General features: G+C 48.0%; 1 protein-coding gene across 6 annotated transcripts; it reads left to right on the top strand.

The window, feature by feature from the left end:
• ARHGEF5 (Rho guanine nucleotide exchange factor 5) lies at nucleotides 1-27,879 on the top strand. Of its 6 annotated transcripts, none has more exons than XM_055084780.1 (16): nucleotides 1-450; nucleotides 7,103-10,226; nucleotides 10,827-10,878; nucleotides 11,298-11,362; nucleotides 11,558-11,811; nucleotides 16,620-16,780; nucleotides 17,307-17,459; nucleotides 17,923-18,052; nucleotides 18,298-18,372; nucleotides 18,804-18,893; nucleotides 20,039-20,196; nucleotides 20,815-20,976; nucleotides 22,392-22,462; nucleotides 24,038-24,142; nucleotides 24,574-24,701; nucleotides 24,855-25,016. In XM_055084780.1, the coding sequence occupies exons 1-16, from the start codon at nucleotides 265-267 to the stop codon at nucleotides 24,870-24,872; spliced, it is 4,932 nt and encodes a 1,643-aa protein (XP_054940755.1). In that variant the 5' UTR covers nucleotides 1-264; the 3' UTR covers nucleotides 24,873-25,016. The 6 variants fall into 6 exon arrangements, with proteins under 6 accessions (XP_054940755.1, XP_054940754.1, XP_054940756.1 ...); XM_055084779.1 differs by having other exon boundaries at nucleotides 24,571-24,701; XM_055084783.1 differs by lacking the exon at nucleotides 24,574-24,701 and having other exon boundaries at nucleotides 7-450; nucleotides 7,103-7,934; nucleotides 8,370-10,226; nucleotides 24,855-27,879.

The following is a 27,879-nucleotide window of genomic DNA, read 5'->3' as shown; positions in this document are numbered from 1 at the left end:
ACAGACTGGCCAAGAGATGAACGTCAACCGCAAACAGATCGGCATGGGTCCGGCTCAGGTAAAGACCTGAAGAAATCCGGGGGAGAAGAAACACCCAGGCAGGTCTGAGAGACCTAGCCGGGCCCAGGAGAGGCCCCGCTCTCCGCTCTCCTAGTCCCACGCCCTCGGGGGGCCCCCCGCCGGCCGCTGTCCCGCCAGCCCCGGGCTCCCCTCCCGGCCCGGCCGGCACTTCCCAGCTCTGACGCGGGCGCTCCCTTCACGCCAATGAGGCTGCGGCGCGGACGGGCCCCGGCCCTCCTCCAGGAAGGTGTGTCCCTGGTTTCCTCACCTGAAACTTCCGAAGAGAACCAGATCCCTCCCTCCCGGCCGGGCGGGGCGGCTGCGCGGCCGGGGCCGGCGCCGGGGACCCGAGGGGACTCTTGGGCCAGGACAGCATGTGACACTTGCCAGGTGGGTGCCCTCCTCCCCCGCAGCTCCCGTCTCCGGGCGGGCGGCTGTCGAGCCCCGGCGGAGGTCAGGGAGTGGCGGGAAGCGCCGGAATCGAGGCCTTCACCTTGGGGCCAGCCCCGGCTGGGTCCGGGGACGCGGGCTCCGGAAAGGCGGGGCTGGGCGGATAGGCAGAGCTCGGGGTGTAGGACCGAGTACCTTGGTCTGGAAGAGGAGGGCAGCTGGACGAAAGGTTCTTGCCTGGAAAAATTTGCTTCCGGCCTGGTCCCCGCCTTGCAAATGGGCACCCTGCCCCTAGGTGTTCCGCGGGCCGGTAATGAGGGCTCTTTCTTCAAAGTGTAGGCCCTGGGGAAAGCTAACCCCTATAATAAGGAATAACTGAGATTCCCTTGGTGGACGTACTCCCTCCCTGGGGATATTTTGTCGTCTCCTTTTTTCTTAACCAGGCCTGGGCCTTCCTTCCCTTATCTTCCTCTGGGTTCGCATACTGTGTATGTCTAAGGACATAGCTCTTTCCTGTTAGCCGAGGTGCTTTAACCTGTAAACAACGGCTCCTGCCCTGCCCTCCACCCGGTTTCCCCACGTATGGGGAGTGCTTCCACAGCTTCACGTTGATCACAACGTTGCACTCAGAACTTGGGGAAGCAGGAAGAGAGCTACTCAGAGTTGGGGTGCTAGAACACCCTGCTGAGGTCTAGTATTGAAGGTCATTCATAACCTCCCTCCAGCAAGACTGTCCTAGGAGAGCCCATCCCGGGGGTGCCACTGGATTCTCAGATCTCAGCCCCTGCTCTCCTTCCTGGATCTGGGATTCCCAAGACAGATGGGCCCTCCTGTCTCCCAGGGAGTGAGGAGTGAACTCTGGTTGGGCCTCTTGTCAGATTGAGGGGGAAAGGTGTGTCCGACAGACAAGGGAGGGAGAGTGACTTTCTTTTCTAGCTTCCTCCCCCACTGCAGTCCTGGGTCTTGCATCCTTGGCTACCCCAGAAATCTCAGCTCCTGGCTAAACAGCTCCTGATGTGGCCCCTTGTTCAGACTTCCTGGTTTATCTCCACCTGGGCCCTGGCAAAATGGGGGTCATTTGTTAACCGATCTGTGGGCCTGAAACTGGAGCCATGTCCATTGAAGGGATTCTTGGGGGGCTGGGGAGGGGAAAGGATGTGGGGTGTCAATTCTGAGCGAGACTGTCCGGCAGGAGGAAGGTCTGTCATTGTCTTGGTGGGGAAGAGAGAGAAGTCAGGGTGTAGGGGAAGGAATCCCTCTATCAAAAGGATGCAGTGATTCTAAATACAGTCAAGAGTCTTTATAGATTAGGGGTCCCTAGAGCGTATGGCTGTCCACAACGTGGTCTCTCTGGGGTTGCCTGTGGCTGCATTAAGCACAGTGTCTGTGGGGTAGACAGGACCATGTCATTCATCGTGTCTGGTGTGGTCAGTCACTATGTGGTATGACAAGAACAGGATCAGTGTTACTCCAGTGTCGTTACTCCAGTGTCACTCAAGTGGTGTAAACCCAAACAGATGATTTACAGAATCTGGTGTAGACAGGGGTGAGTCACTCACCATGTCTGTGGAGTGAACAGGAGCTGGTCATGTATAGTGTCTACAGGGTGGACCAGAACAAGGTGATCGTCAGGGTCTATGTTAAGGACACAAACAGGTCACTCACACTCACATCTGTGTGGATGACACCAGGGCCACAGGTGGGCTTGTGGGGTATATTTCAGCATTGCCGCTAATGACGGTCTGTGTGAGCCCATCAGGGCTACAAGGCAGTGGATGATGTGATCTTTTCAGACATTAGGGGTAGATAGAGGTGTTTATTACAGTTTTCACTTGGATGATGGGGCTTTCCTAAAATGCGTAGAACACAGGTCTTAGCAGTTAGTGGTCCAGAAAGCTACTCTTATTTTGATGTCTTTGTAGCACGGAGGGCAATAATGTGAAACAGTGAATAGCGGCATCCATCTATGTGGTGATCTTATTTTTGAAATCAAAACGAGAACATTTCTTTTGATTTGGTGGGTATTTTCCTAAAATAGCAGGTAGGCGATACAGTGTAAATGCAGAAGTATCGTAACCTCAGGAGTATCTCGGTGATTTGTGGTGTAAGTCAGAATATTTGAAACTGACGCTGCTAGGCAAACCAGGAAGCACGTTCCTCAAAAGTACACATGGCACTTGACGCTGGATTGAAGAAGAAGCAGTGTAATGGGGGTGGGAGATAAGGAGGAGGGATATCTTTGAAATACAAATTGATGTCTGGTGACTTGAAATGGACAAGAGCTAAGGTACCGGGGGCTCTAAGGGGACTATTGAATTCTATCACACGCTGTGTCAACGGGGTGACTTGGAGCTTTGTCTTGAAAGGAGTCGCACGTGAACAGGGGCAGCAGATGCAAAAATGACCCTAGTCTGGAGGGAGGCCAGATCCCCGTGGTGCCGTGCTCTGTCTTTGCCTGTGCTCAGATAAAAATGATTATTCACCCCCAGTGCAGAGGGCGATGAGGAGGTGACTCATACAAAGTGGGAAGTGCAAAACAGATCTCTCTCCTGATGCCCTTATGTGAGCAAAACCCTGTTTTACAGATTTCTTTTAGCTTTGTCACGTTCTAGACTTGTAATGCCTGATTGTCATAGGATTATAGGACAGGACCAAGTATAGGGACATGGGGGCTGAGCCGGTGACCACCAGTATTTCCAAAGGGGTAAAGATAATGTTAGAAATAGTGTCAGTGGGGTTGCCGGAGACAGACACACATTGTGTCACTAGAGTGGAACTGGAGATGTTCGTGTAGCACATGCTGTCTGTAGATGTAACCTGAATATAGCAGAAATACGCTTGTGTGTTTAGAGGCTGCTCGTTTTGAGGACATGAGAGTGCCTATGAGTATAGGGCCGGGACAGTACACGTGCCAGTGAGGGGAGGCTACAGGTTTAATCACAAGGTCTCCTTAGGCAGGTGGGAGTCAAGTTTCAGAACGTGTTTACGGTGAGCAAGTATATTATTTAACGTGCGGTTGGGAAAACGGGGTCACGTCACAACAGTATCATCTGTAGTGATTATAGTGTTTTGTACTTAGGGCTGGATGTAGGGGCCAAATCACACACTGTGTCAATTAACTGGAAAAGGACGTAAAAGCCCTTCTACACATTACGCTTGTGTTAGACATGGCCCTTTACCCCATAGAGATGGGTATCTGGGTCTATGAGGTGACCAGGAGCTTGTCACATACTACAGCTGCAGGGTGACTAGGGAAGTACCCATGTGGTGATGTCAGGCTCTCCTGCGTAGAACCTGCAAGAGTGGTTTATTTTTGTTTTATTTATTTATTTTTATTTATTTTGGCCGCGTTGGGTCTTCGCTGCTGCGCGCAGGCTTTCTCCAGTTGCAGTGAGCAGGGGCCGCTCTTCGCTGCGGTGCACAGGCTTCTCATTGCGGTGGCTTCTCTTGTTGTGAAGCACGGGCTCTAGGCATGTAGGCTTCAGTAATTGCGGCGTGTGGGCTTCAGTAGTTGTGGCACGTGAGCTCAGTAGTTGTGGCTCGTGGGCTGTAGAGCGCAGGCTCAGCAGTTGCAGCACATGGGCTTAGTTGCTCCGCAGCATGTGGGATCCTCCTGGACCAGGGCTCAAACCCGTGTCCCCTGTATTGGCAGGTGGACTCCCAACTACTGCACCACCAGGGAAGTCCCTGCAAGGGTGGTTTACTGTGCTTGTGTATGTATGTATGTTTATGCAAGTGTGTATGCACGTGCACTGTCACAGGACAGCAGGCATTTGGGGCAGTGGCTTTCTGCTTTAAGCCTAGACCAGACAGGGACGCTGTGAGTCCAGGTGCAGCTGTGAGTTCTGTAAGCCCCCAGGGTCTTCTCTGGACTAGTGACTGGCCAGCTTTCTTACAGCTGGACTTCTGATTGCTTATGGTAGACTGAAGTCAGGAGGCCCTGGTTTGAGTTCACCTGTGCATTTGCTTAGGAAACTTGAGCAAGTGTGTAGGTTATCTGAGTTGTTTCCTCATCTGTAAATTAGGCGAAGTTTTCTATGTGTCTCTAAACGTGCTTCCAGCTCAGAAATCCTATATTTCTCTCCTACACTTTCTCTCTTCCTCTGTCTCCAACAATACTTACAATCCCTAACATTTCTATTACCATCAGTGTTAATAATGCACTTTTTAATTTTTTACGTTGTCATGTTTAATCTTTATTAGAAGTCCTTGGAAAGTGAGTGTATTATCCCCTTTCTAAAGATAAGAAAATGAGTGTTCAAATAAATTCCATGATTTCTACAACTGTGTGAAAATTATCAGGATGCGAAAAAAAGTAGAACTAAAAGTTGGACAACACTCTTTTAACTCTGTGTTCTTCCTTTCTTCATTTAGCCATGCAGTGAATCTTTGTTGAGGGACAGGTAAGCCCCAGGCAGAGGAGATTGAGCAGATAAATACGGCAGTGTCTGTGTTCTCATGAAGTTCATGGTTTAACCTAGAAAATAGACACTAAATTTGTAACTACAAGTGCAGTGAGTGTGAGAAGAAGTAAAGGGTTCTCTGGGCAGGAGAGTAGGATTCCAAGTAGAGAAGCAGCACATGTGAAGGCCTACCGGTGAGAGAGGGAGGTGAGCCGAGGGGACTGAAAACCGACAGGTGTTGACAGGTGATGAGTCCGCTGGAGAGGAAGGCAGAGGCCAGGTTGTGGAGGGCATGTAACCCACAATGGATATTTGGGTCTCATCCCAATGGCAGTAAGAGGCTACTGAAGAATTTAAACTAGAAGTGGGGCTTTTAAGGATCACTCAGGTGCTGGGGAGAGAATGCCTTGGAAATAGGGGAAGAGAAGCCGTGTGGAGGCCAGCGGCCAGCTGTGCCCCACGTGCAGTGGCCTGGGTATGAAAGGGCAGCAGGGTGGACCAGGCTGTAGCAGCAGAGATGGAGAGAAATGGACAGACTTGAGGGGTACTTAGGAGGCAGGGTCCATAGGACTTGGTGACCGATTAGATATGGGGAATGCGGGCCAGGAGGGAAATAAGAATTTTATTCTGTGATGGAAAAATATTTATTGAGTGCTTAGTATGGGCCAGGTATTGTGTATTAGGTGTAGACAGTTGAGCAAGACAGATACTGTTCTCGATCTCGTGAAGCTTACCGCCTCTTGTTTGAGATAGATGATAAATCAAAATACGCACGTAACTATATAATTATAATTGTATAAATGCTACAGAGGAGAAGTAAAGTGAACTCCGGTTGATAAGTGCTACAAAGAGGCGCACAGCAACCCAGTCAGAGGATTGGGGAACACTTAAGGGGTTACATCAGGAAAATGTAGTCTCACAAATAACAAGAAAGAGTATTTCTAATGTCAAATCTGTGTCCAACGTAGTGTCAAATGCTGGCAAGAACCACCAAAATAAGCGTCCATAGAGTCTTGTTTGGAGTTAGTTAACAAGTTAAGGTTGTAGGAGAGATGGGCAGCGTGGTGCTATTGAAGCTCAGCCCGAGGTAGGTGAGATGTGAGGGTATGAAGACGGCAGATGTGAAGAATTCCATTGACACACTGCAAAGACGTGAAAGACATGAACATGCTTAAATTCTGGTGGGATGCTTCCAACAAAGAAGGTGAAGGTATGAAAGAATGAGATAATCCATAGCATCAGGTCCTGAGAAGGCAGGCTAAAGAAGGTGGCATTTAGAGGGGAGGGATGCTCTTGCATTGTCAGAGGGGAAAGGTGGACACAGTGAAGTGTGGGTCTCTCTGAATTGCAAGAAACTGAAGCAGTTCCTCTCCGCTGGTTTGTAAATTCTTTGCAAAGTGGGAAAGAGAGGTGGAAGGCCAATAACGTGGGCAGTAATGAGAAGAGTTCACACGGTTGGTGGAGAGAAGGGGAGAGTAAGATAGGGGTACACAGTTTGATGGACCTCATTGAAGTGGGTACCCATTGTGTCTGCTCTGGTTCTCATCTAATAAGTCTAGTTATCATTCCGCTTTACAACATCTGCCTCTATAATTGAAAAACAATTTTTTTGTTAGTTAGTTACAGGCTCTGCCAGACACTCTGGAAAATAAGATGAGTGACATCCAGACTCTCTGTAATGGAGATTACACGACGCTGTAGTACCTCAGACACTGGCCGTAATGGCCAGACCTGTTTTAATCCCCTCAGCAGCTTAGGTGGAGCATACCCCTGCAGACACTGCTTCTCTGGGCTCTTAGATCTAGGGTGTGTCACTCACAGTGTCTGGGAGTTATATGGAACTGAGCCACTCTTGGTGCCCAGAGAGCAGACAGGGAGACACTATGACATAGCACAATCTAGAGGGTAATGACCACTGGGAATGCTTGGTGCTCTTTGACAACGGTCTTGTGCTCTAATTTAATTGTTTATCATCTGTCTCTCCCACAAGACTGCAGGCTCCATGAGGACACAGTCTTTGTTTGCCTTGTTCACTACTGAGAGGGTCACTTGGTAAATATTTATTAAAGGAATAAATCAGTGACAAGTTTTATAGAGGCTATTGCTTATTTTGTGAAGTACTTTTTGTCTCAAAGAATGACAGTAAATGGAACCAAAGAAATCATCACACGCTTGTTCTTTATGGTCTGTCCCTCTGATAAATAAAAGCGGAAGAGGGGATAGAAAGTTTGTCTCTTATTCCTCTTTAGGACTCAGCCCTGATGGAGGCTGAGGAGCCCCAACACGGAGCGGCGACCCCCATTCCTGCCAGAGTGGAATTCAGTGTTATCCTGGCAGCTCCCATGAGAAGCAGGCAGACCCCTGCCTTGGAGCCTGAAGCTGAAGAGGGCGAGGACCCGTCCTATCAGTGGGCAGAGAGACACGGGCTCTTGGAGCCCCAGCAGAGAGATGTAAGGGACGTGAATGCCTGTGCAACTGAGAGCGTGACCTCTTTTCCCATCGAAGCCTCTGCAGATGTGGAGACCAACCACGAAAACCTGATGGCTGAGGCCCGTGGCACCCCAGAGCCCCAGGAGGCAGGGCCCCAGCGCCCAGCAGATAGACAGGCAAGGCCGCCAGCTCCCCCAGAGCTCTGGGCCTGCCCCCACCAGGGTGAATATCTAGACACGGCCTCAATATCCAGTGAACTGGGTAGCAGCATGGAGGTGGAATTTAGACCGGAACTCACTTCTTTGATATTGGAAACCGGACAAGCCGAAGAAGAGGAGGAAACTCCCCCGGACACCTCTGCCCAGACCAGATGTGGGCCTTGCTGTGAAGGGCACCCTGCAGAGACCAACCAGCCACAGGACTCAGAAAGTGGACCTGCCAGGCGGGAGAGTGCAGAGAGAGAAGGGGCCGTGTGTCTCCAGAAGGCCGAGGAGCCGGAGGGACAGGGACGAGGGGAGGACGGACTTCAGGGGGAGGGAACTCTGCGGGAGGACGTTTGTTCCGATGGGCTTTCGGGGGAGCCGGAGCAGGTGGGGGGGCGGGTTAACGGTACAGAGGAAGAACAGAGGCAAAAACAGCAGCGGATTCAAGGTGATGCGGTGCTGGCCGAACAAGGGGAAAGCAAGGGCCGTAGTGAGGAATTGGGAGCTCTGGGTCCCGGTGGGTGGGACCGGAGGGCTCAGGGCCACAGGGATGTAGAACAAGGGGCACAGAAGGGCGGGGCGTTGACGGGCCCAGAGGAGAGTAAGGTGGGTGTTCAGTACGAGGAGAATCAACGCTTAGGGGGCAAATCAGTGAAAGTCACTGGAAAGCAGGAAGGTCAGGGCCCACAGGGGAGAGTGATGCCGGTGGAGGGGCGGGAGGAGAAGGCGGGGTCCAGCGAGCAGGGGCCTGGCAGTGGGCGTGGGGACCCCCTGGGGGGAGGGGGCGAGGAGAGGCCTACAGGGGGAGGGGGAGAGCATGACGCTCCTGCCGCACTGGCTCTGCTGGGCCCTGAGGTCTCTTCTCCCCATGACTTGTTTCCAGATGCCTGGCGTCCCACAGCCAGGATCCCCGGGACTCAGACAGAGCCTCGGGCTGAGGAACCGTCCCCTGTAGCTCCGACTCCTACCCTGGAGCTCGTAGGATGGTCCCAGCAGCTCCCTTCTTTACCTCATTCCTTTCCTGCCTCCCAGTCGCCTGACCGAGAAACAGCTCAGTACAACCGGCAGGTGGGCTCTGAGCTGGGGAAGGGGACAGCATCCAGCCGGGCAGAGGAGGGGGTCTCCGTGACCCCTCCAAGGACAGCCGCGCCAGCCCCTCCCAGCCCTCCTGAAGTCTCCCCCGGCCTGACTGCCTCATCCTCTGCCGGGCCCCAAGTCGCCTGCCCCAGGAGGGAGCCCTCGGTCGCTGCACGTTCTCCAGAAACCTCCAGAGCCCCTCGACCAACCGACAGCCCAGCTCCCTGTGGGGCCTCCGAGAGCCCTGCAGCTGCCCTCCACGGCTCCCCCTCAGCAGGCCAGGCCAGCCCTCGCGGCCCCCCGGACGACCGCACCGGGGCGGCCCGGCGCCCGAGGAACAGCTCCTTCCCGGGCTCTCACGGGACAGAACCGACCCCGGACGTGACGGGAGCGCCGCTCTCCTTCTCCCGCTCAGAGTTGCCCCAGAGACCCCCCAAACCTGCCGCCTACGGCTCTGTGATCCCAAGAAGGGGCGGGAAAGGCGGAAGGGACTGCGCCATCGTTCCGGAATCGCCAAGTTCACTCCCCGCTCCAGGGCAGGACGCTCAAGAATTTGCCTCCAATCCGGCAAGGCCCGGCAGCCCCCAAAGCAGTCAGCCGCGGGCCTCCACGCATCCCTCAGCGTCTGCCCCAGGATCCCCCGCCCTGGGTGCCTCTTCCCCACCCGCCGGCTCCGCAGAGAAGAGGATCCGTGGGCCTCCACCCCCTCCTCCCCGAGAGAAGAGGCGCGTCCACTCTGTGGGGGAGGGAGGCCGCCAGCGCTCTGCCGTGGTCCCCACGCTGAGACGGTACAGCCATCCTCCAACGCAGGCCCTGGGTTTAGGGCTACACGGCCACCCCAGAGGCCCACTGCCCCGAGTTCCTGACCCCCTTGTGGCAAGGCAGCAGCAGCCCCCGCCCTCCACCCCGGACACCCCCCACCATCCTCAGACCTCCTTCTCTCCCAGGCAAAGATACAACAAGCCATTACCCCCAACTCCGGATGCGTCTCAGCCACACCCTCCTCCTGTTTCTTCTTCGAGGAGCTCAAGGATCTACAAGCCTCTCCCCCCGGTCCCTATCGTGAGTCCTCCTACTGAACCACCACCGTTACCCCCAAAGTCCAGGGACAGGAGCAGGCACACGCAGGGGGGGCTCGGAAATTCAGGGGGTCAGGCCAGGACCAGGCCAGTTTGTCAAGAGTGGACCATCTCCACTGCCCATTCTGCGGGACGTGTCTCCTGGCCTCCGGCCACGGGCAGATCGACAGACTCTTCGGCTCCCGCCAGTAGGAGTAAGAGTGAGGTGCCCCCTGGCATGGCTTTCAGTAACATGACAGCTCTTGTAAGTCCCTCTTTCCTGACCAACCCCTGGACTCTGGAGGTCCAGGGACCCACCTCAGAAGAGTCTGAGGTCCCTGGCAGAAGATCTTTGAGAAGAACAGCCCCCCAGGAAGGAGCCAGTGGCCTGAGGAGGTCGGATATAGGCCGAGCGAGGCAGCCGGAAAAGCCCAGCCATCCCCATCTGGAGAAGGCGTCCAGCTGGCCTCACAGACGGGACCCAGGGAGACCAGCGGAGGGCAGCAGTGGACAGGTGGTGGTCCCTAGTGAGGGGTCGAGTAAGCTCAAGGACTGGCACCGGCAGGGCCTGCGCAGACCCTCCATCCTACCCGAGGGCCCTTCAGGTGAGTGAGGAGCAAGGCCCACGGTGACATTCGTGTCAGACCGAGCTCTCCCCAGCTCTTCCTTCCTCATCCATCTTCTGTCGCCCAGGCCCCTGGTGACCCCTCTGCCGGCTTCGCTCACCCACATACACAACCCCGGTGCAGAGGAAAGTCCTGAGACCCTCTCTGAGTTCATGGTGCTTCCCTTTCTTCTCCTTCCCCTCTATCTCCATCCATCACCCAACCATGGTGTGCTTTTATTGTGTATCTCTTTTTCCCAAGATTGTTCTGGACCTCCCCCCCCTCGCTCCGCCACTACTTTCCAGTTACAAACACCTGCTTGATGTCCTGGCAGTAGAAGAGAAGGCATCTTCTACCTGTCCAGTTCATATTCTGACACGAGGGACGGGGACAGACCTGGTACTATAGTCCTCAAATGCTTTCGACTTTGGCACTTTCCTCTCTCACAGGTTCCCAGTTGAGCCCTTTTACCCACCTACCACCCCCCACGCCCCACACCGATGCCTGCGTCTCCCACTCTAGATCTTATGTTCTTTGGCTCTCTCTGAATGCCCCTTCTGAAGTCTCAGTTACTTTACCCATTTCCATTTTCCGACACAGGAGGTCCAGCCGTGGAAAAATCCCCTAGCCTTTCAGACGCCATTGTTTTTCGGTGAGTCACCCTCTCTCCTAATGGATACAAGTTTTACTCTTTTTTCTTAGGATACTGAGATTTTCATTAGTTGACAAAGGTTCTGGGACCCTGTCTTTTCCGGGGTTAAGGAGGGGAAGAGACAGACACCGGGTTTCCAGGGTAGGGAGATTTTTTATCTATCTGCTTCCGTCAACTGAGTCCAGATCTCCCATCCCTATAGGCCATTTGGCCCCATGAACTACACCCCACCCCCGTAAAAAAAGCTTGACATCCAGAAAAGCTTCAGACTACCCCAAAGTGGGTCAGGCTACAACTCGCCTCTCCAGGGGATTTGGCCCTGACATTCAGTGGTTAGAGACCGTCTTATCTGTAGTCACCTGGGGCTTCTCCGTGTCTGAAGGCCAGCAAGCACCACGGAGCCCTTCTTGACTCCACAGGGAGAAAAAGCCAAAGGAGGTGATGGCAGGCTTTTCAAGACGTTGCTCCAAGCTCATCAATTCCTGTGAGTACCTTGAAACAGAACTGTGGACCCACGGTGAGTGTTCTGCCCAAGACTGGAGAGGGGTTCCTGGCTATCAGCAGTGGGGCGGGGATATCTGTAGGGAGAGCCAGAAGCAGCTTGGTGGCTTCTGTTTCTGTTCCTCAACTCCGCAGCTCCCTAATTCTCTCCCTCTCCCATACTTCTTCACCCCTGTAGCTCAGCTGCTTTACCAGGAGTACAGCGATGTGTTTCTGAACAAGGAGATCCAGAGCCAGCAGCGGCTGGACAGCCTGGCAGAGGCACCGGGGCCCGCCTCCCCCCGGCAGCCCCGAAAGGCCTTGGTGTCCTCCGAGTCTTACCTGCAGCGCCTCTCCATGGCCTCCAGTGGCTCCCTCTGGCAGGAGATCCCCGTGGTGCGCAATAGCACCGTGCTGCTCTCCATGACCCACGAAGACCAAAAACTCCAGGAGGTACCTAGCGGGGCAGGGCAGGGCAGGGCGAGAGGCTACAGGAGGGAAAGCAAAGTCTCACTGCTCTCGTCCTGACCTCCTATCCCCACCACCACCGCGAGCGGGCTGTCCCTGCCACCTACTCGCCACACACACGTATTCAACACGCACACGTGCACACCGTGACAGTGAGTCATCCCCATTGAACTGCTTTCTGAACGTCACCACTCTCCCTCCTCTCTACCTCCTTATGCCATTGCCCATTAACTCCTCCCTGTTACTGGTTTGAGCTCGTACAAAGTGACCGTGCCCCTGAATTTGTCGGGAGGAGTGTGGAGTTAATCTAGTTAATCTAGTTAGTCTAGCTTCAGGCTAGACTAAAATTTCCTTCTTCAGCCAGGGTTTCAGTCTACACTAAAGTTTTCCTCTTCAACCAAGGAGCATGCAGGGCCTTTTTGTTGGGTCCCTTGAAGAGTGGCCCTTGCAGCTGTCCTGTGATTTTGGTCTTCTAGAGGCTTTTGAATGACCATCAGTCTCTGCTTGGTCCTTACTTCCAATAGCAAGACTATAGGAAAGGCTGTTGGTCTGATGTTAAGTTACTACCATTAATATGTTTTACATGGAGATCTTCTCTTAATAATCAATCTAAAATATGGGTTAAAACTTTCTTCCTGGGAAGACAATATGGCACAATGGAAAGGCATTATGGAACAATGTTTAAATATTTAGGTTCCGGCTTAAATGACCTGGATGTGAAGCCCACTTTAATGTTTGCTAGCTATTTAACTTTGGCCAAATTACTTGATCTTTCTAAGTTTCTGTGTCCTCATGTGTAAAACTGGGTTGCAAAGAGCTACTGGGAGAATCAAAAAAAGGTAAGTTCTTGTTCATAGCAGTACTATTTATAATAGCCAAGACATGGAAGCAGCCTAACTGTCCATCGACAGATGAATGGCTAAAGAAGATGTGGTACATGTATACAAATAGACTCGCGGACATAGAAAACAAATTTATGGTTACCCGGGGTGGGAGAGAGGATAAATTAGGAGCTTGTGATTAACAGATGCACACTACTATATATATAAAATAAACAACAAGGACCTACTGTATAGTACAGGGAACTATATTCAATATCTTGTAATAACCTATAACGGAAAAGAATCTGTAAGAGAATATATGTATATGTGTGTGTATGCATATATATGTGTATATACCTGTATGTGCATGTATATATATATGTACAACTGAATCACTGCTGTACACTTGAAACACTGTAAATCAACTACACTTCAATTAAAAAAGTGTTTTAAACGGTAAGTTCCTAGTACATAGTAATCAATCAAAAAGAACTTTATTATTTTTTTTACCGAAGTATAGTTGATTTACCATATTATATTAGTTTCAGATGTGCAACGTAGTGGTTCAATATTTTTATATTTTTTATTTAAAGTTATTATAAAATAATGGCTATATTTCCTTGTACTGTACAGTATATCCTGGTTGCTTATTTATTTTATACGTAGTAGTTTGTACTTCTTAATCCCATACCCCTATCTCGCCCCTCCCCTCTTCTCTGTCCCCACTGGTGACCCTAGTTTGTTCTTATATCTGCGAGTCTGTTTCTGTTTTGTTATGTACACTTGTTTGTTTTATTTTTAGATTCCACATACAAGTGATAACATAGAATATTTGTCTTTCTCTTTCTGACTTATTTCACTAAGCATAATACTCTCTAGGTCCATCCATGTTGTTGAAAATGGCATAATTTCATTATTTTTGTGGCCAAGTAATATTCCAGGGTGTGTGTGTGTGTATATATATATATATATATATATACCACATCTTCTTTATCCATTCCTCTGTTGATGGACACTTAGGTTGCTTCAATATCTTGGCTCTTGTAAATAATGCTTCAGTATCTTGGCTCTTGTAAATAATGCTGGTATGAACGTTGGGGTGCATGAGTCTTTTTGAATTAGTGTTTTCATTTTCTTTGATATATACCCAGGGGTGGAATTCCTGAATCATATGGTAGTTCTATTTTTAGTTTTTTGAGGAACTGCCATACTGTTTTCCATAGTGGCTACACTAATTTATAATCCCACCAATGGTGTACTAGGGTTCCCTTTTCTTTCTCCACATCCTTGCCAGTGTTTGTTATTTGTAGATCTTTTGATGATAGCCATTTTGCCAGGTGTGAGGTGATAACTTATTATAGTTTTGGTTTCCATATCTCTGATGACTAGCAATGTTGAGCATTTTTTCATGTGCCTGTTTGCTATCAGTATATCTTCTTTGGAAAAATGTCTATTCAGTTCTTCTGTCCGTTTTTTAATCAGGTTGTTTGCTTTTTTGATATTGAGTTTTATGAGCTGTTTATATACTTTAGGTATTAAACCGTCATCAGTCATATCATTTGCAATAGGTTGTCTTTTTGTTCGTCGATGGTTTCCTTTGCTATGCAAAAGCTTTGAAGTTTAATCAAGTCCCATTTTTAAAAGTTTTGCCTTTATTTATTTTGCCTTAGGAGACAGATCAAAAAAAAATACTGCTACAATTTATGTCAAAGAGTGTTCTGCCTATGTTTTCTAGGAGTTTTATGGTTTCTGTCTTACATTTAGGCCTTTAAGTCATTTTGAGTTTATATTTAATGCAACCCGTGTCAAAATACCCATTATATTTTTCATAGAACTAGAACAAATAACCCTAACATTTATACAGAACCACAAAAGACCCCAAATTGCAAAGGAATCCTGAGGAAAAAAAAACAAAGCTGGAGGTATCATGCGCCCTGATTTCAGACTATACGACGAAGTTACACTAATCAAAGTGGTATGGTATTGGCACAAAAACAGACACATAGATCAATGTAACAGAGTAGAGAGCCCAGAAATAAACCCACAAACTTATGGTCCATTAATCTATGACAAAGGAGGAAAGCATATACAATGGAGAAAAGATCGTCTCTTCATAAGTCTGGGAAAACTGGACAGCTACTTGTAAAATAATGAGATTAGAACATTTCCTAACACTGTGTACAAAACATTTACTACTTTAATTTCAAATCAGGCTGACCTGTGTTTAAATCCTGGATCACCATTTGCTAGCTGTGTAACATTAAGCAAGGTATATAACTTCACTAAATCTCAGTTTACTCATCTAAAACTCAAGGATAATAATGACTACTTTTCAGGGTTGCTGTGTGGTTTAAATGAAACAACACATATTTAGCTTTTAGCATGGTATCTGGTATATAGTTTGATACACATTAGTGCCATATCCTCCCTCTTTCAGAAGTGGGAAGGAGTAAAATTTTGGCCGTAAGGACTTATGGATAAACAGTACTTTTACCAAGCCAAACAGGTATATATTTTTAGGTTTTTTGAAGCTCACACTTGGGGGCTTTGTGCTGACCTCAACTTTTAAAGCATATGGAAGATATTTAGAAAATCACTGTTCTGCCCATATTTATGGACCAAACAGTGGGCAGATGATTTGAACCCTAGCTCTCTTTCACCAACTCCAGAATTCAAGGAAGTCCACCAGGGCTCCTAGGCCAGCCCTGGTCTCACGTTTCTGAGAAGAAAAGCCTCTATACTTATACACATATGTTCCTTTCCTGAATTAGCACTTCTGGGAAAAAGTGCTTTCACTGACTCCATTTCTTTTGACTGTCACAACATCTTTGTGAGGAGAGGGTCACTATATCTATACAGATAAGAAAACTGAGGTTCAGAGAGGTTACATGAGCCACCCAAAGTGATATACTCAGCGAATGTTAGAGCCAGGACGCAAATGAACCTTCAGTGTCCTGGTTCAGTGTTGTTGTGTGTGAGCAGCCTCCAGCCATTTCATTAGTTATCCAAGTCACCACCACAGTGTGTGTGTGTTCTTTCTCTTTCCTGTCCATGCATCTGTCTTGAAGCTGCATACTTGGATGAAGAGCATGACCAGGCCAGCTAGAGAAGAGGGCTGTGAGTCACTGTGTCTCCTGCTGGAACTTCCCAGTAACTGGGCTTTTTCCATTAAACCACAATTGCACCATCTCCTTCTCAAACATCCTGCTTCCTTCCATTGCTCCTCAAACCTCAAACTACCTTCATCCCCTAAATCTGTTCCTCTTCCAGAGTTCTCTAGTTCAGTAAGGAACTCTTGTCATTCACCCAGTTACCAAACTCAAAAACTGAGGCATTAGCTGTGACTCTTCCTGTTCTTTCAGCCCCTATTTCTAGCAAATAAACAAGCCCTTCCAAATCTCTCTCCTATATAATTATGAAATTGGCTTACCTCTCCCCATCCCCATGGCTATTTAGACTTTCATCTCTCCTCTGGAATTACTATGACGGTTCCCTAACATGGCTCTCTTGCCCCCTCTAATCTTTTCTTCGTACTGTGCTCAGAAATATCTTTATACAATAGAAAACAAATTAGATCAAGTTAGTCCCATACATAAAGCCTCTTTTCATTTCCCCACTGTCTTAAGTCTAAGCTATTTTACCTTCTTTACATAACCCTCCTCTCTGCCTCTCCAGCTTATCTCCGGCCACTACTTTGGTAACACTTGGTTCCAAGGATACTCAGTTTATTTGAGTTTCTTGAAAGTATCTTTTTCTCTTCCACCTTTGAGGGTTTGCACATGTTTGTCCCTCAGCTTCAAAGGTTCTTTCTCTCTCCTCCCTGATATCAGGTTGGATTCTGGTGTTGACTGTAAGCTCTAAAAGGGTCCGTCTTGTTAACCGCTCTACCCCTGAAATATTACACAGTGGCTAACATACGCCAGGGATTCAATCAATGTTTTTAATTACTCTTCCTCCTCCCGAATCTCCTAGGCCAAATTTGAGCTGATTGTGTCAGAGGCCTCCTACCTGCGCAGTCTACACATAGCTGTGGATCATTTCCAACATTCAGAGCAGCTCCGGGCCACCCTTTCCAACCAGGATCATCAGTGGCTCTTCTCTCGTTTACAGGACGTGCGTGACGTCAGCACCATGTGAGCTTCCCCTTCTCCCAAATACCACTCACTCAGCCTCACTCTCTTTAGTCTGTAAACCTCTCATTGGCTTTTTCCTTTTTCAGAACCCTCTCATTGCTCCCTCCATGATTCCCAGTGGCTACAGGGATAGAGAGAGCAAAGAGAGGAGAATGTGAGTGGGTGGTTGGGAACAGTAATGGGTAAACGAATGAGAAATGCTTCCTGGGTTGAGGTTTTGGATGTGCTGTGGGCATGCAGAGCATTGGAGATGACGTGGGAAACATCTGAAGATCAGAAAACCAGAACAGGATGAAAAGAAGAACAAGAAATGGGATATTAGGACCAGAGAGTTAGATCAGGGGCAAATGAGCGGCAGCCTTGGAGAGAACTCTAGTGCGTGGCAAGCAGCACAGAGCTAAGGACAGTCAATAGAAGTTATTGACTAATGGAGGGAAGAAGTAACAAGCTCAAGCTATAGCAGGGGTCAGCCGACTCCTCACTTGAGACCCACAAGTCTGATGAGACGTGTTTTAATCCTGTACAGGTTCCTCTCAGACCTGGAAGAGAACTTTGAGGGCAACATCTTCACCTTCCAAGTGTGTGATGTGGTCCTGAGCCATGCCCCCAACTTCCGCCGGGTCTACCTGCCTTATGTCACCAACCAGACCTACCAGGAACGCACCTTCCAAAGCCTGCTGTGAGACCTGATCCCCATCCCGTCCCCACGTGGGCCCCGCAATGACCTTGCACCAGACCCCCAATACCCAGCCCAGAGGGCTACCCCGAGAGCACATGTTCTTGTGCCTTCTCTGTGATCTCAAGCCCCACCCCGCTTCCAGATCAGACGCAAGCCTGCTGTGAGACCTGATCCCCATCCCATCCCCACGTGGGCCCCGCAATGACCTTGCACCAGACCCCCAATACCCAGCCCAGAGGACTACCCCGAGAGCACATGTTCTTGTGCCTGCTCTGTGATCTCAAGCCCCACCCCGCTTCCAGATCAGACGCCCTCGGCCATCACATCTGGGGCTCCTGTACATTGGACCCCACCATTCTTTCCCAATCTACAGGCGTTCCACCGAGCCCCCACTCCCCACGCCTTCACTGTGTCCCCCAATACTCACCAACCCCTCCTCACCCAAGGCTCCCTGCCCACACAGGAATAGCAACAGCAGTTTCCGAGAGGTCCTGGAGAAGCTGGAGAGTGACCCCATCTGCCAACGCCTTTCCCTCAAGTCCTTTCTCATTCTGCCCTTCCAGCGCATCACCCGTCTCAAGCTGCTGCTCCAGGTAGAGCAGATCCCACCTCAGCCCACCCCCTTCATCCAAAGGACTGTCCTTTCTCCTGCCACTCTCCCACCCCCTGTGGACAGCGTGAGCAGTCTCCCGTATCACCACCCCCACTCTCCTTTCTCAGAAATATTTGCTGCTAAAATTTTGTTCCTGAACTTCTCCAGTCACCCACCCTCAATCACCTCTTCCTGTTTGCCCATCCCTTCTTTCCATCTGGCTCCCGCCTACGGTTTGTTCTGTAGAACATTCTGAAGAGAACACAGCCTGGCTCCTCAGAGGAAGCAGAGGCCACGAAGGCACACCACGCCCTGGAGGAGGTAGGCAGCTACCACCCCTACTCGGACCCCGTGATTGTCCTTCACAGAGAACGCTCCCCCTGCCCCAGCCCATGACTCCAGAAAGTACAGGCCCCTGGTGATGGGATTGTTCAGCTACCTCACTGCACCCACCAAACCTCCAAGCATTCACACCCCACAGCCTCAAGGACACTCCATGCCAAGGGACTATGCTCTCCTACCACAATCCCCAGATTCAGTCTTACTTTCACGCAGCCCAGGAATGTTCTGTCAGGTCTCCATAAAGTATACCATAGTCCTAGAGCTTCAGCGTCTTGCTGTATTGGCTTATTTCCGGGCTGGTGGAAAGACTAAAGCTATCACAACCAGTTTCCAGATTTCTTGCAGGGGACACAAAGCCAAAGCCTCTAACGGGGAGCTCTTCCTCTCTCTTCCCCCTGCTGAACACGCAGCTGATCCGAGACTGCAATAATAACGTCCAGCGGATGCGACGGACGGAGGAGCTGATCTACCTGAGCCAGAAGATCGAGTTTGAGTGCAGAGTAAGTTAGTCCCTTGGGTCCCCACCCTGCCGGCAAGCAGATCCCACAGGTCACCTTCTATCACAGAACCATCTTGCTCACGCTATCCCAGTCTCTAACCTCATGTCTGCACACCTTCTGTTCTGCCCTGTTTCTGGGATACCCAAATGCCTACCTCAGTCTCCATGATATATTGTTAAGTGAAAAAGGGGAAATGCAGCACTATGTGTATTATATAGTATCTTACCTTTGGTGAAAAAGTAGGGTAAAAATCTGTATATGCATTTGCTTGTGTATACAGAAAGAAACTCTGGAAAGGTACATAAGAAATAAAGGACAGTGGTTACCTGAGGGGGGAGAGAGTGCCTTTGGGAACTGGGCAGATGAGAGAGAACTTATCAATGTAAGCCTTTATAAAGATACATTTTTGGTACTTGAATTATTCAGTATTTTATTATGTCTCCGTCTAGTCTAACCAAAGCAAGATAAAATTGAATCCAAATATAGGGCCAAAATCTCTCATCCAAATACAAATTTAAAATAGACATTCCACGTTCAAATTTCAACTCAGAACAGGTACCATCCTTACCTCCCAAGAAGAGAGGGAAAATCCCTTATCTACGTATTAATCATTGTTCAATACCCTTATCACTACCCAAACTCCAGCTCTAGGCAGACCCCACCTGGTTCTCTTTATTCTCATCCCCACATCTGATTCCGAATGCTCCTCTCCTGTCTCTGGTTATAATCGAAGGAAGAACGGATGTCAGAACCACCCTAAACTTTTAACTTCTAAGAGGCATATCTTACTGTTCTCTGCTTTGTTTGTTCACATGCCCCAGTTGGGTTCTCCCATCTCTTCTTCAGTTCCAGCTTCTAGGGCTGAGCTTTCTCATGTAGTCACTCTCCTGGGATGGACCATAGGCACCTTCCCTTTGCCTGAGCTGGGGACGTGGGAGCCACGCAGCAGTAGACAGTGGTAGTTAGACGGTTCCAAGAGAAACAGAGTTTAAGTGGAGGGGTTATGAGCAAGAAGGAAGCTGTGAAAGAGATGATTGTCATGGGTGAGACTTACGAGGAAGAGGCATGGTGAGGAGGGCAGCCTGGGAGAAAGCCTCATGCTTGCCGTCTGTGACACCATCTTCTTTCTCTCCCCTGCTCTGTAGATATTCCCGCTCATTTCACAGTCACGCTGGCTGGTGAAGAGTGGGGAGCTGACGGCCCTGGAGTTCAGCATCTCCCCAGGGCTGCGGAAGAAGCTGAACGCACGCCCAGTCCACCTGCACCTCTTCAATGACTGTCTGCTGCTGTCTCGGCCCCGAGAGTCAGTGACTGGAATGGGAGGCCAGAGCACAAGGGGCAAATGGGAGGAGGCGGGAGGAAAGGACCAAAGGGACAGGGAAGGGTCATGTTCCTATAGAGGAGCGCTTCTCAGTGGCTCACCCCATGGAGTCCAGGTCATGACCCAGAGAGGAGGAAAATGGTCCAAAGCAAAAAAGGGGATCCCACCCAATTATATCCCGAGATCACCTGGTAGCACCTGGACCATGTTATAGACACAGAGCAAAATGCAGCAAATTCGCTTAGCACATTTTCACATTAGTCTATTTGTGCTTTCTTTGGGCTGGGCTCAGCCTACTAGCCTAGCATCGATACTTAGCCACTTCCAGATCCTAATTCTTTTGTCCTGAGGGCCTTAGAAACTTTATATTGGCTCGGTTTCTTCAACTCTTTAAAGTGGTAAAGCGTCTGTTGCACTGGATAGGTGCTTTGCCAAGCCATTGACAAATCTCTCCTAGGAGCAAGTTGACACCATCTTATGGTTTTTATGAGAGTTTGCAGGCTGCAGATGCTAAGGCCAGGGATTTTGAATTGACAAGATATGAGGGTGGAGGAAGCATGATAACCCTAGAGTCAGGCTGAAAAGCCTCGTATTTTGCAGGGGTAGCCGCTTCCTGGTATTTGACCACGCTCCCTTCTCCTCCGTCCGAGGGGAAAAGTGTGAAATGAAGCTGCATGGACCTCACAAAAACCTCTTCCGACTCTTCCTGCGGGACAACGCACAGGGCTCCCAGGCTGAGTTCCTCTTCCGCACCGAGACTCAGTGAGATGGGGCTGGGCAGGGGAGCTGGGGGAAGGGAGGGAGGACAGCCTGGCAAGGAAGTGGGACCAAGGCAGAAAATGTGTCCAGAAAACAGCCACAGTACTGCTTAGTCCATTCTGGACTGGGGAGCATCTATAGCGCATCCTGAACCCAGACTCCTAGAGCTAATACATGACTTACAGGAGACTGGGTGGGAGAGGGTGTAAAGTCGCTGTCACTACCAAGGCTTAGCGTCTATTATGCTAAGAAGGACAAAGTCTGTGTAATTGGATTACTGACGTCCACAATTGAATGTGCATAAGCCAGAAATTCCTCAGTGACCAAGGCTGGTGGGGCATATATGTGAATAAGACATGAAAAAGATAAGCACTGGGGTGCCTTCAGCTTTCTTTGCTCCCACTTTCCAACCCAGAAATCCGTAGTGTTGAGAATTTTGATTTGCTCATCTTTTTGATATTAATAATAATAAAATACATTCACACATATACACACTGTGAAGAGTATTAAACATAATACCTATAAATCTGGTACACAGTATCTACCTTAATGAACAATTGTAGCTATTATTGCTGTTATAGAAGATATAAGAAATCTCTTCTCTAAAAAATTTGACAAGATACTTAGTGGTCTGAACATCCTCGTGTTGTAGACACTTTGCATTTTTGTCCCTTAGAAGACACTTCAGGGTAGGATCAATAATACCTGCCCTGACTTATGGAACAGAGGGGCTGGTACAGGTGCAAAACGTCACCTAAGTCAAGTAATCAGATACAGACTCATGTTCTTTGTCTAGCACTTGGGGCAGCATCTTCCTGGAACAGTAATAGTGTCAGCTCTCAATTACTCCAGGATGTTTGGAAGCAGAGGCTAAGATAATACAAAAACCCACAGATAATTACAAAATTAGGCTTGGATTATATTACATGACCAAAACAATAGTAGATATATCTCCCTGATCTAATCAAGATTACAGAATAATTTTCATCTCTGAGATATTTGATTGAAGGAAGGTAGGCAGAAGAGTGTCAACAAGTATGCAAAGTGATAGCGGGAATCTAAGCTGCGATGAACATTTTGCTTAGTACACTTCCCAAAATGGAAAAATCTACATGTACATAATTGACAGTTGACTTTATGCTCCTACTTGAAAGATACAAGATGCCGTTAAGAAGATAAGCTTGGAAAGAGAGGGGCAAAGATAAAGGATGACAAGACACATGAACATATAGTTCATGATCCTGTCAAATTTCCATCCAAGTGGAGTCCCATTGACTTTTGTCCTGGATATCATTGAACTAGACAACTTTTTGAACTAGACAAGCCTTTCCCACGCTCCCTTCCCTTCCCTATCATTGGCCCCTGTCCTATACCCCCCAGAGCTGCAGCTGAAGCAATGACCCTGCTTTGTTTTCTAGAAGTGAAAAGCTTCGCTGGATCTCAGCCTTGGCCATGCCAAGAGAGGAGTTGGACCTTCTGGAGTGTTATGGTGAGTGAAGGTCTAAGAGGGAGAGAAAAATGGTGGGGTCAGAAGTCTCCTTTAGATGCAGGAGTTTAGGACGCTGGGTAGTAACTCAGGGAGGCTTTCATTTATTACTTTTGTCCAGAATTTCAGAGTGGAGGGCTGGTCACTGGAACTTAAACACCTGAGATGCATCTGCTTAAAGTTGCCCATCACCATGGCGGTGCCTCCTCCCCAGCACCATACATTCCTTGCCTTGGGCAATAGTTTGCTCTTTTAAAATATCTGTAGATTAGATAGATATTTAGATTTGACTGACTTGAAGGTCTTGGGGAAATAGGGGGAGAGAGTCCATCTGGAGTAGGGGTTGGGGAGGATAGCAACACAGTAGATTTGTCCTGACCACAACCCCTCCTGTACAGGATGACCTGAGACACTGCCTTTACCCCAGGCTTCCAGGTACTCATGGGCAACCACAGGCACACACATTAGGAAGTGTCTGCATTCATGCTAAGAATGGACTTCTCGGTCTCACGTAAGCCCCACAGTTGTCCTCCAGCAAGGATTCTCTAATTCATATCCGAGAGGAACTGAATTCAAAGGAACACTGAGCCTTTAGTGACCCAGAAGAACAAACAAATACAAAAGGAACTTTGTAAAGGGAAGTAGGAGAACCAGGCTGTAAACGGAGTTCTGCTCAGTGTTCAATCCGTCTGCTGGGCTTCAGTTCCCCAGTAGGTAAGGAAGGCAAGATAATTCTTCCTCCTTTACTGTGATCTTGTGAATGGCAGATATGCATGAGCTTTGGAAATACAAGTACAGATAACAATGCAGTGTTCTGTTTTTTTTCTAAGAGAGCCAGTGCAGCGTGGTAGAGGAGAAAGAGCCATAAACCCATGTACGATAGAAGACTGTGGGTCAGGCGTACTCTGGGGCATCTTATTTGGAGCTTCAAAACTGTGGAAATTTCTCCTCGTTCACGAAGTTATAGAAATACAAAAAATCTAGAATTTCCTTGATCAACTCAGTCATTTATAGATGAGGAAGGGTGTTCAGTGCCTTGCTTAGATCATACCTGGAACCCCACTGGATAAGCCTCTTCTAGTCCCACATCTTGTACCATGAAGAGAATGAAGAATGAGTCACAGACTCAGCATTTGCAAATCAGTTGGAGAGGCAGAACACAAACATGAAACGACTAGGTGAAAGATAAATGGTTTGCCATAGACAGTCAGTTTTAAAGGAGTTTAGAATCCATTGAGGACTAAAGAATCAGGGAAGGTTTCAGTGGGAAGATGGGTCTTTAGCAGAATATCAATTATTTGTAATAATGAGTCACTAAAAGGTGGTCACAACCTATTTGTCCATCTTTGCTGGGGAAATAGAATTTTTGATTCATTTCAAGCCTGGCATTTCTATTTCCTTATAACCATTTTGTTCCCTGGTAGAAGACGAAGACTTTTCCAATCGTCTTTCTTGTGTGTAACTTTCAACAGCCCAAACTTTCTCTCTCCCAAGTCCTCCCAAGCTGCCCCCGCAAGTCCTTTCTCATGCTCTAGTCGTCTGCCTTTCCTAACCTCTTCACACTCTTCTCTTCCAAAGAGTCCCCACAAGTACAGTGCCTTCGAGCCTACAAACCCCGAGAGAATGATGAGTTGGCACTAGAGAAGGCAGACGTGGTGATGGTGACTCAGCAAAGCAGTGATGGTAAGAGGAAGAATCCGTGAGGAGCGGGCTGGGCATTGAAGGTGGGACACTAAGGGTGGATGTCTTCATTTCCTAGGGCTGCTCTAACAAAGTAGCACCAGTTGGGTGGCTTAAAACAATAGAAATGTATTCTCTCATAGTTCTGGAGACTAGACGTCCCAAATCAAAGTGTTGGCAGGGCCATGCTCCCTCTGAAGACCCTAGGGGAAGGTCCTTCCTTGCTTCCTCCAGCTTCTGGTGGCCCCAGCTTCCTTGGCTTGTGGCAGCATCACTCCAAGCTCTATCTCTTCCTTCTGTGTGTGTGTATGTGTCCAAATTTCCTTCTTTTCATAAAGATACCCATTATATTGGATTAATGGCACACTTTACTCAAGTATGACCTCATCTTAACTTTACCAATTACATCTGCAACAACCTTATTCCCAAAGAAGACCACATTCTGAGTTACTTGGGCTTAGAACGTCAACATATATTTGGGGAGAATACAATGCAACCGGTAAGAGTGGAGAAGGTTCAGGAGCAGGCAGCTGTAGACTGTGCCAGACCTACAGCAGCCAGGGTGAGTTCACGGGGCGGCTGGATTTCCCATGCTGCGGCCTCTCCAGTCCTTTCAGCCTTCCAGTTCAGAAGAATTTCTGGGAAGGAGGTCTGGGGGAAATTATTGTGGGTCTTTTCCAGGTAATTCTTCTTCCCACCCACCCTGTGTCCATAGGCTGGCTGGAGGGCGTGAGACTCTCTGATGGGGAGCAAGGCTGGTTCCCTGTACAGCAAGTGGAGTTCATTTCCAACCCAGAGGTCCGTGCACGGAACCTGAAGGAAGCCCACCGAGTCAAGACTGCCAAACTACAGCTGGTGGAACAGCAGACCTAGCTGTTTTCTGGGAGGAATCCCTTGAGCTTAAGGACAAGATGTTCCTGGACAGGGCTGGCCCCAGAATCTGGCAACAGAGGACTTCTGTGCACCAGGAACTAGACCTTCTGAAACCCAAGGACAACACCGAGCTGCCAGTCGCTAGTCCCAGGCCTCCTTTTTCTGTGCTTTGTGCTTGGTGGGGGGATTTTCAGGGACTTTGCACTGGACTCTGGGAACCTTTTCTCATAGGAAAAGGGACCAATGGGGCCTAAGCCAAGGAACTTTACTTCTACTACCCTGCAGTACTTAAACGTTCTTTGCTTCCAGAGTACCAATTCCAGTGACCAGAGTTTCCATCATGGCCGTGTGTTAAAGAGAATCTGACCTCAGCCCACTGGAGGGAGCTGTTTAAGGGGGATGAACACGTCAGTTGGGAGGGTTAACCTGGTGACCTTTTAAGGTATCTTCCAACCCTAGAGATATCCCATAATTATCAGGGCGAGGTCAGTGCCTGCGTCTCTGGGATCCATCGGTGGCTATGTGAGGGTGATACTCTCTCACTCTAATAAAATTGGCACTTCTCCCAGTGTTTTCTCCCCAGACCCCTGAACAAGGTTCAGAACGCAGAATCCTATGAGGATTCCAGGCTATTTGATTTAGGTGTCATGAAAGACCACGATGGTGCCTGGATTATGGTAGCAATCGACTCTTTCTTTGACTCCTCAGAGTTTGGGCAGTTTTTCTGCTTGTTATGGCCTCAGAGGTTGTATAAGGAATTAAAATGAATTGATGGGTGATGAATACCCTATTCAAACCTTCTTTTTTACTGAACCCACAAGTTAAGGTCTAAGCTAGTTTAGGTAGATTTGGAAATCCTACTCTGGCCATTCATGAGTTTATATTTTGACTTGAGTTATTGTGAAGGTATCATTACCGCTGTTTCATCCTCTTTGTGAGACGCAGCATGGGGTAGAATCCTAGAATCCTAGATTCTAGGAAAGCGTCTGAGAATCCAAGTCACGAGACCCAAACTCCAGTCACCGCCCGGCCACGATGCAGCTTGTCCACGTCTCAGTTTCCTTAAATGTAAAATGCAGGATCGAACCAAGTAGCCTCCAGACTCCCATCCAACTCTATGATATCCGATTCTCTGTCTCCCCCTCAGGTTGCCTTTCTCAGTTGAAGAACATCACCCTTTACCTTTCTTTCTCGTATTGAGCCCTCGTACATCATCTTTTCAGTGGGCTTATTGTGTTTCTTCCCTGGACATTCCACCACTCTGGTTTATCTTTAGGGGGCCTCGAAAGTAGCAGTGCAGTGCAGCTTTGTACGAAGGTAAGAATAATACGGTAAACTTTGTCCTATACCCAATTAATGATGATATGACACAATAGTATCACTTCTGATAAGACATTTTGTTTTTAATCCATCCTCAAATGTAAGTTAGCTTGTTTAATCCTTAGAAAAGTTATCACTATAGTAATCAAGTTTGGGTTAATATTAATTTATCCTAAACGGGCTGACACTGCTAAAAAAATCAAAAATAGGGATGACTTTAGAGAAGTTCGATTGAGATTTTTCACTCTTTTCATAAAGCTAGCTTTTTATTATTAATATATGATATATTAATATGTATGTATTATAAGTAAACTAACAACTGATTCTTCTTAATAGCAATAACAGTCATTATAATCCAAATTTTTTGTTCACACCAGTATTTGAACACTGGCCATATGGCTCAAACAGAGCCATATCCAACCTTATATTTTCCAGGCAAACTCTCCCTTATTTTCCCAGAGAGGTAAAATATCAACGTCTGAATGATACACATGTAAAAAAAATTTTTTAGTTGAATGACTGCTTCCTTGCTTGAAGTTGCTAGGACTTTCTGAGCACCTTTAGAGCTGACTTCTATGAGACCGAAACTGTCGTTAGGAATTTAATATGTTTGTTTAATCAGGTTATTCTCACCTAATCTGGCAAATTAAGAGACAATTGGCTTCAACTTGTCTTTAGATCCTTGGTTTTAAAAGCAAAAAACAACAACAACAAAAGCTTAGGTATGAGTAATCTTTCCTGAATTGAATTACTAATTTTTTTATACTTCAGGTTTCAGAAAGTTGGGCACAGTTCTACTTATTGTCCCTTCCTTCTTCAGATTTCCAGAATTTACCTCAATTTTTTCTTTAACCCTGCTTGGCATCAGTGTGTTAGAAACTGAGCAATTTCTTATGAGAAATTGTGAGAACAACAATTAACTAACACTTTTTGGACAGACTGTATTTGAGGCATATATGAATATACAGTATTTTGTTGGTTTTTTTGAGCTAAACCAGGTAGGAATAATGTCTTCAGGAGACGTAAACCACAGTCCTTTTTATTGCTCCTTTGCTGAATTGTAACAAGCTTGGAGCTTAAAATCCTATAGATATATGCTGAATCACTTCCTTTGGGCCCTTGACCATACTGAATTTCCATCTGTTACTTTTACCTACTCACAACTTAGAGTACTACTTTGTAAAGTTTATTTTCACCATCAACTTTTCACTTAGAGTTAACTGTGATCTTAAGATTTTTATTGTGCAGTACTTGCTCTGTCAGTCATTTATAATGACTTTAATAAGATCAGCTTGCATGTTAGTGTCCGGAAGGCTCACAGTTTGAGATGTGTTTATTCTCCCTAATTTTGTTTTCTCTTAAACAACTTCTATATCCACGACATGAGGTAAAATGGATTTTGGTCCTAGGATGACTGATTTTTTTTTTTTTTTTAATTAGCTTTTGGGATAGAAGTTGTTTAAAAGTCTTTGAAAATGTAAAGAAATTACATTCACTGGCTCTCCTTCTTTTACATACATATTTATCCCCCTGAAATAAACCCAATA

The sequence above is a fragment of the Physeter macrocephalus genome, chromosome 5, assembly GCF_002837175.3.
Source record: "Physeter macrocephalus isolate SW-GA chromosome 5, ASM283717v5, whole genome shotgun sequence".
Classification (NCBI taxonomy): domain Eukaryota; kingdom Metazoa; phylum Chordata; class Mammalia; order Artiodactyla; family Physeteridae; genus Physeter; species Physeter macrocephalus.
The sequence above is the reverse complement of the archived record's forward strand: the minus strand, read 5'-3'. Positions and strand labels throughout refer to the sequence as shown.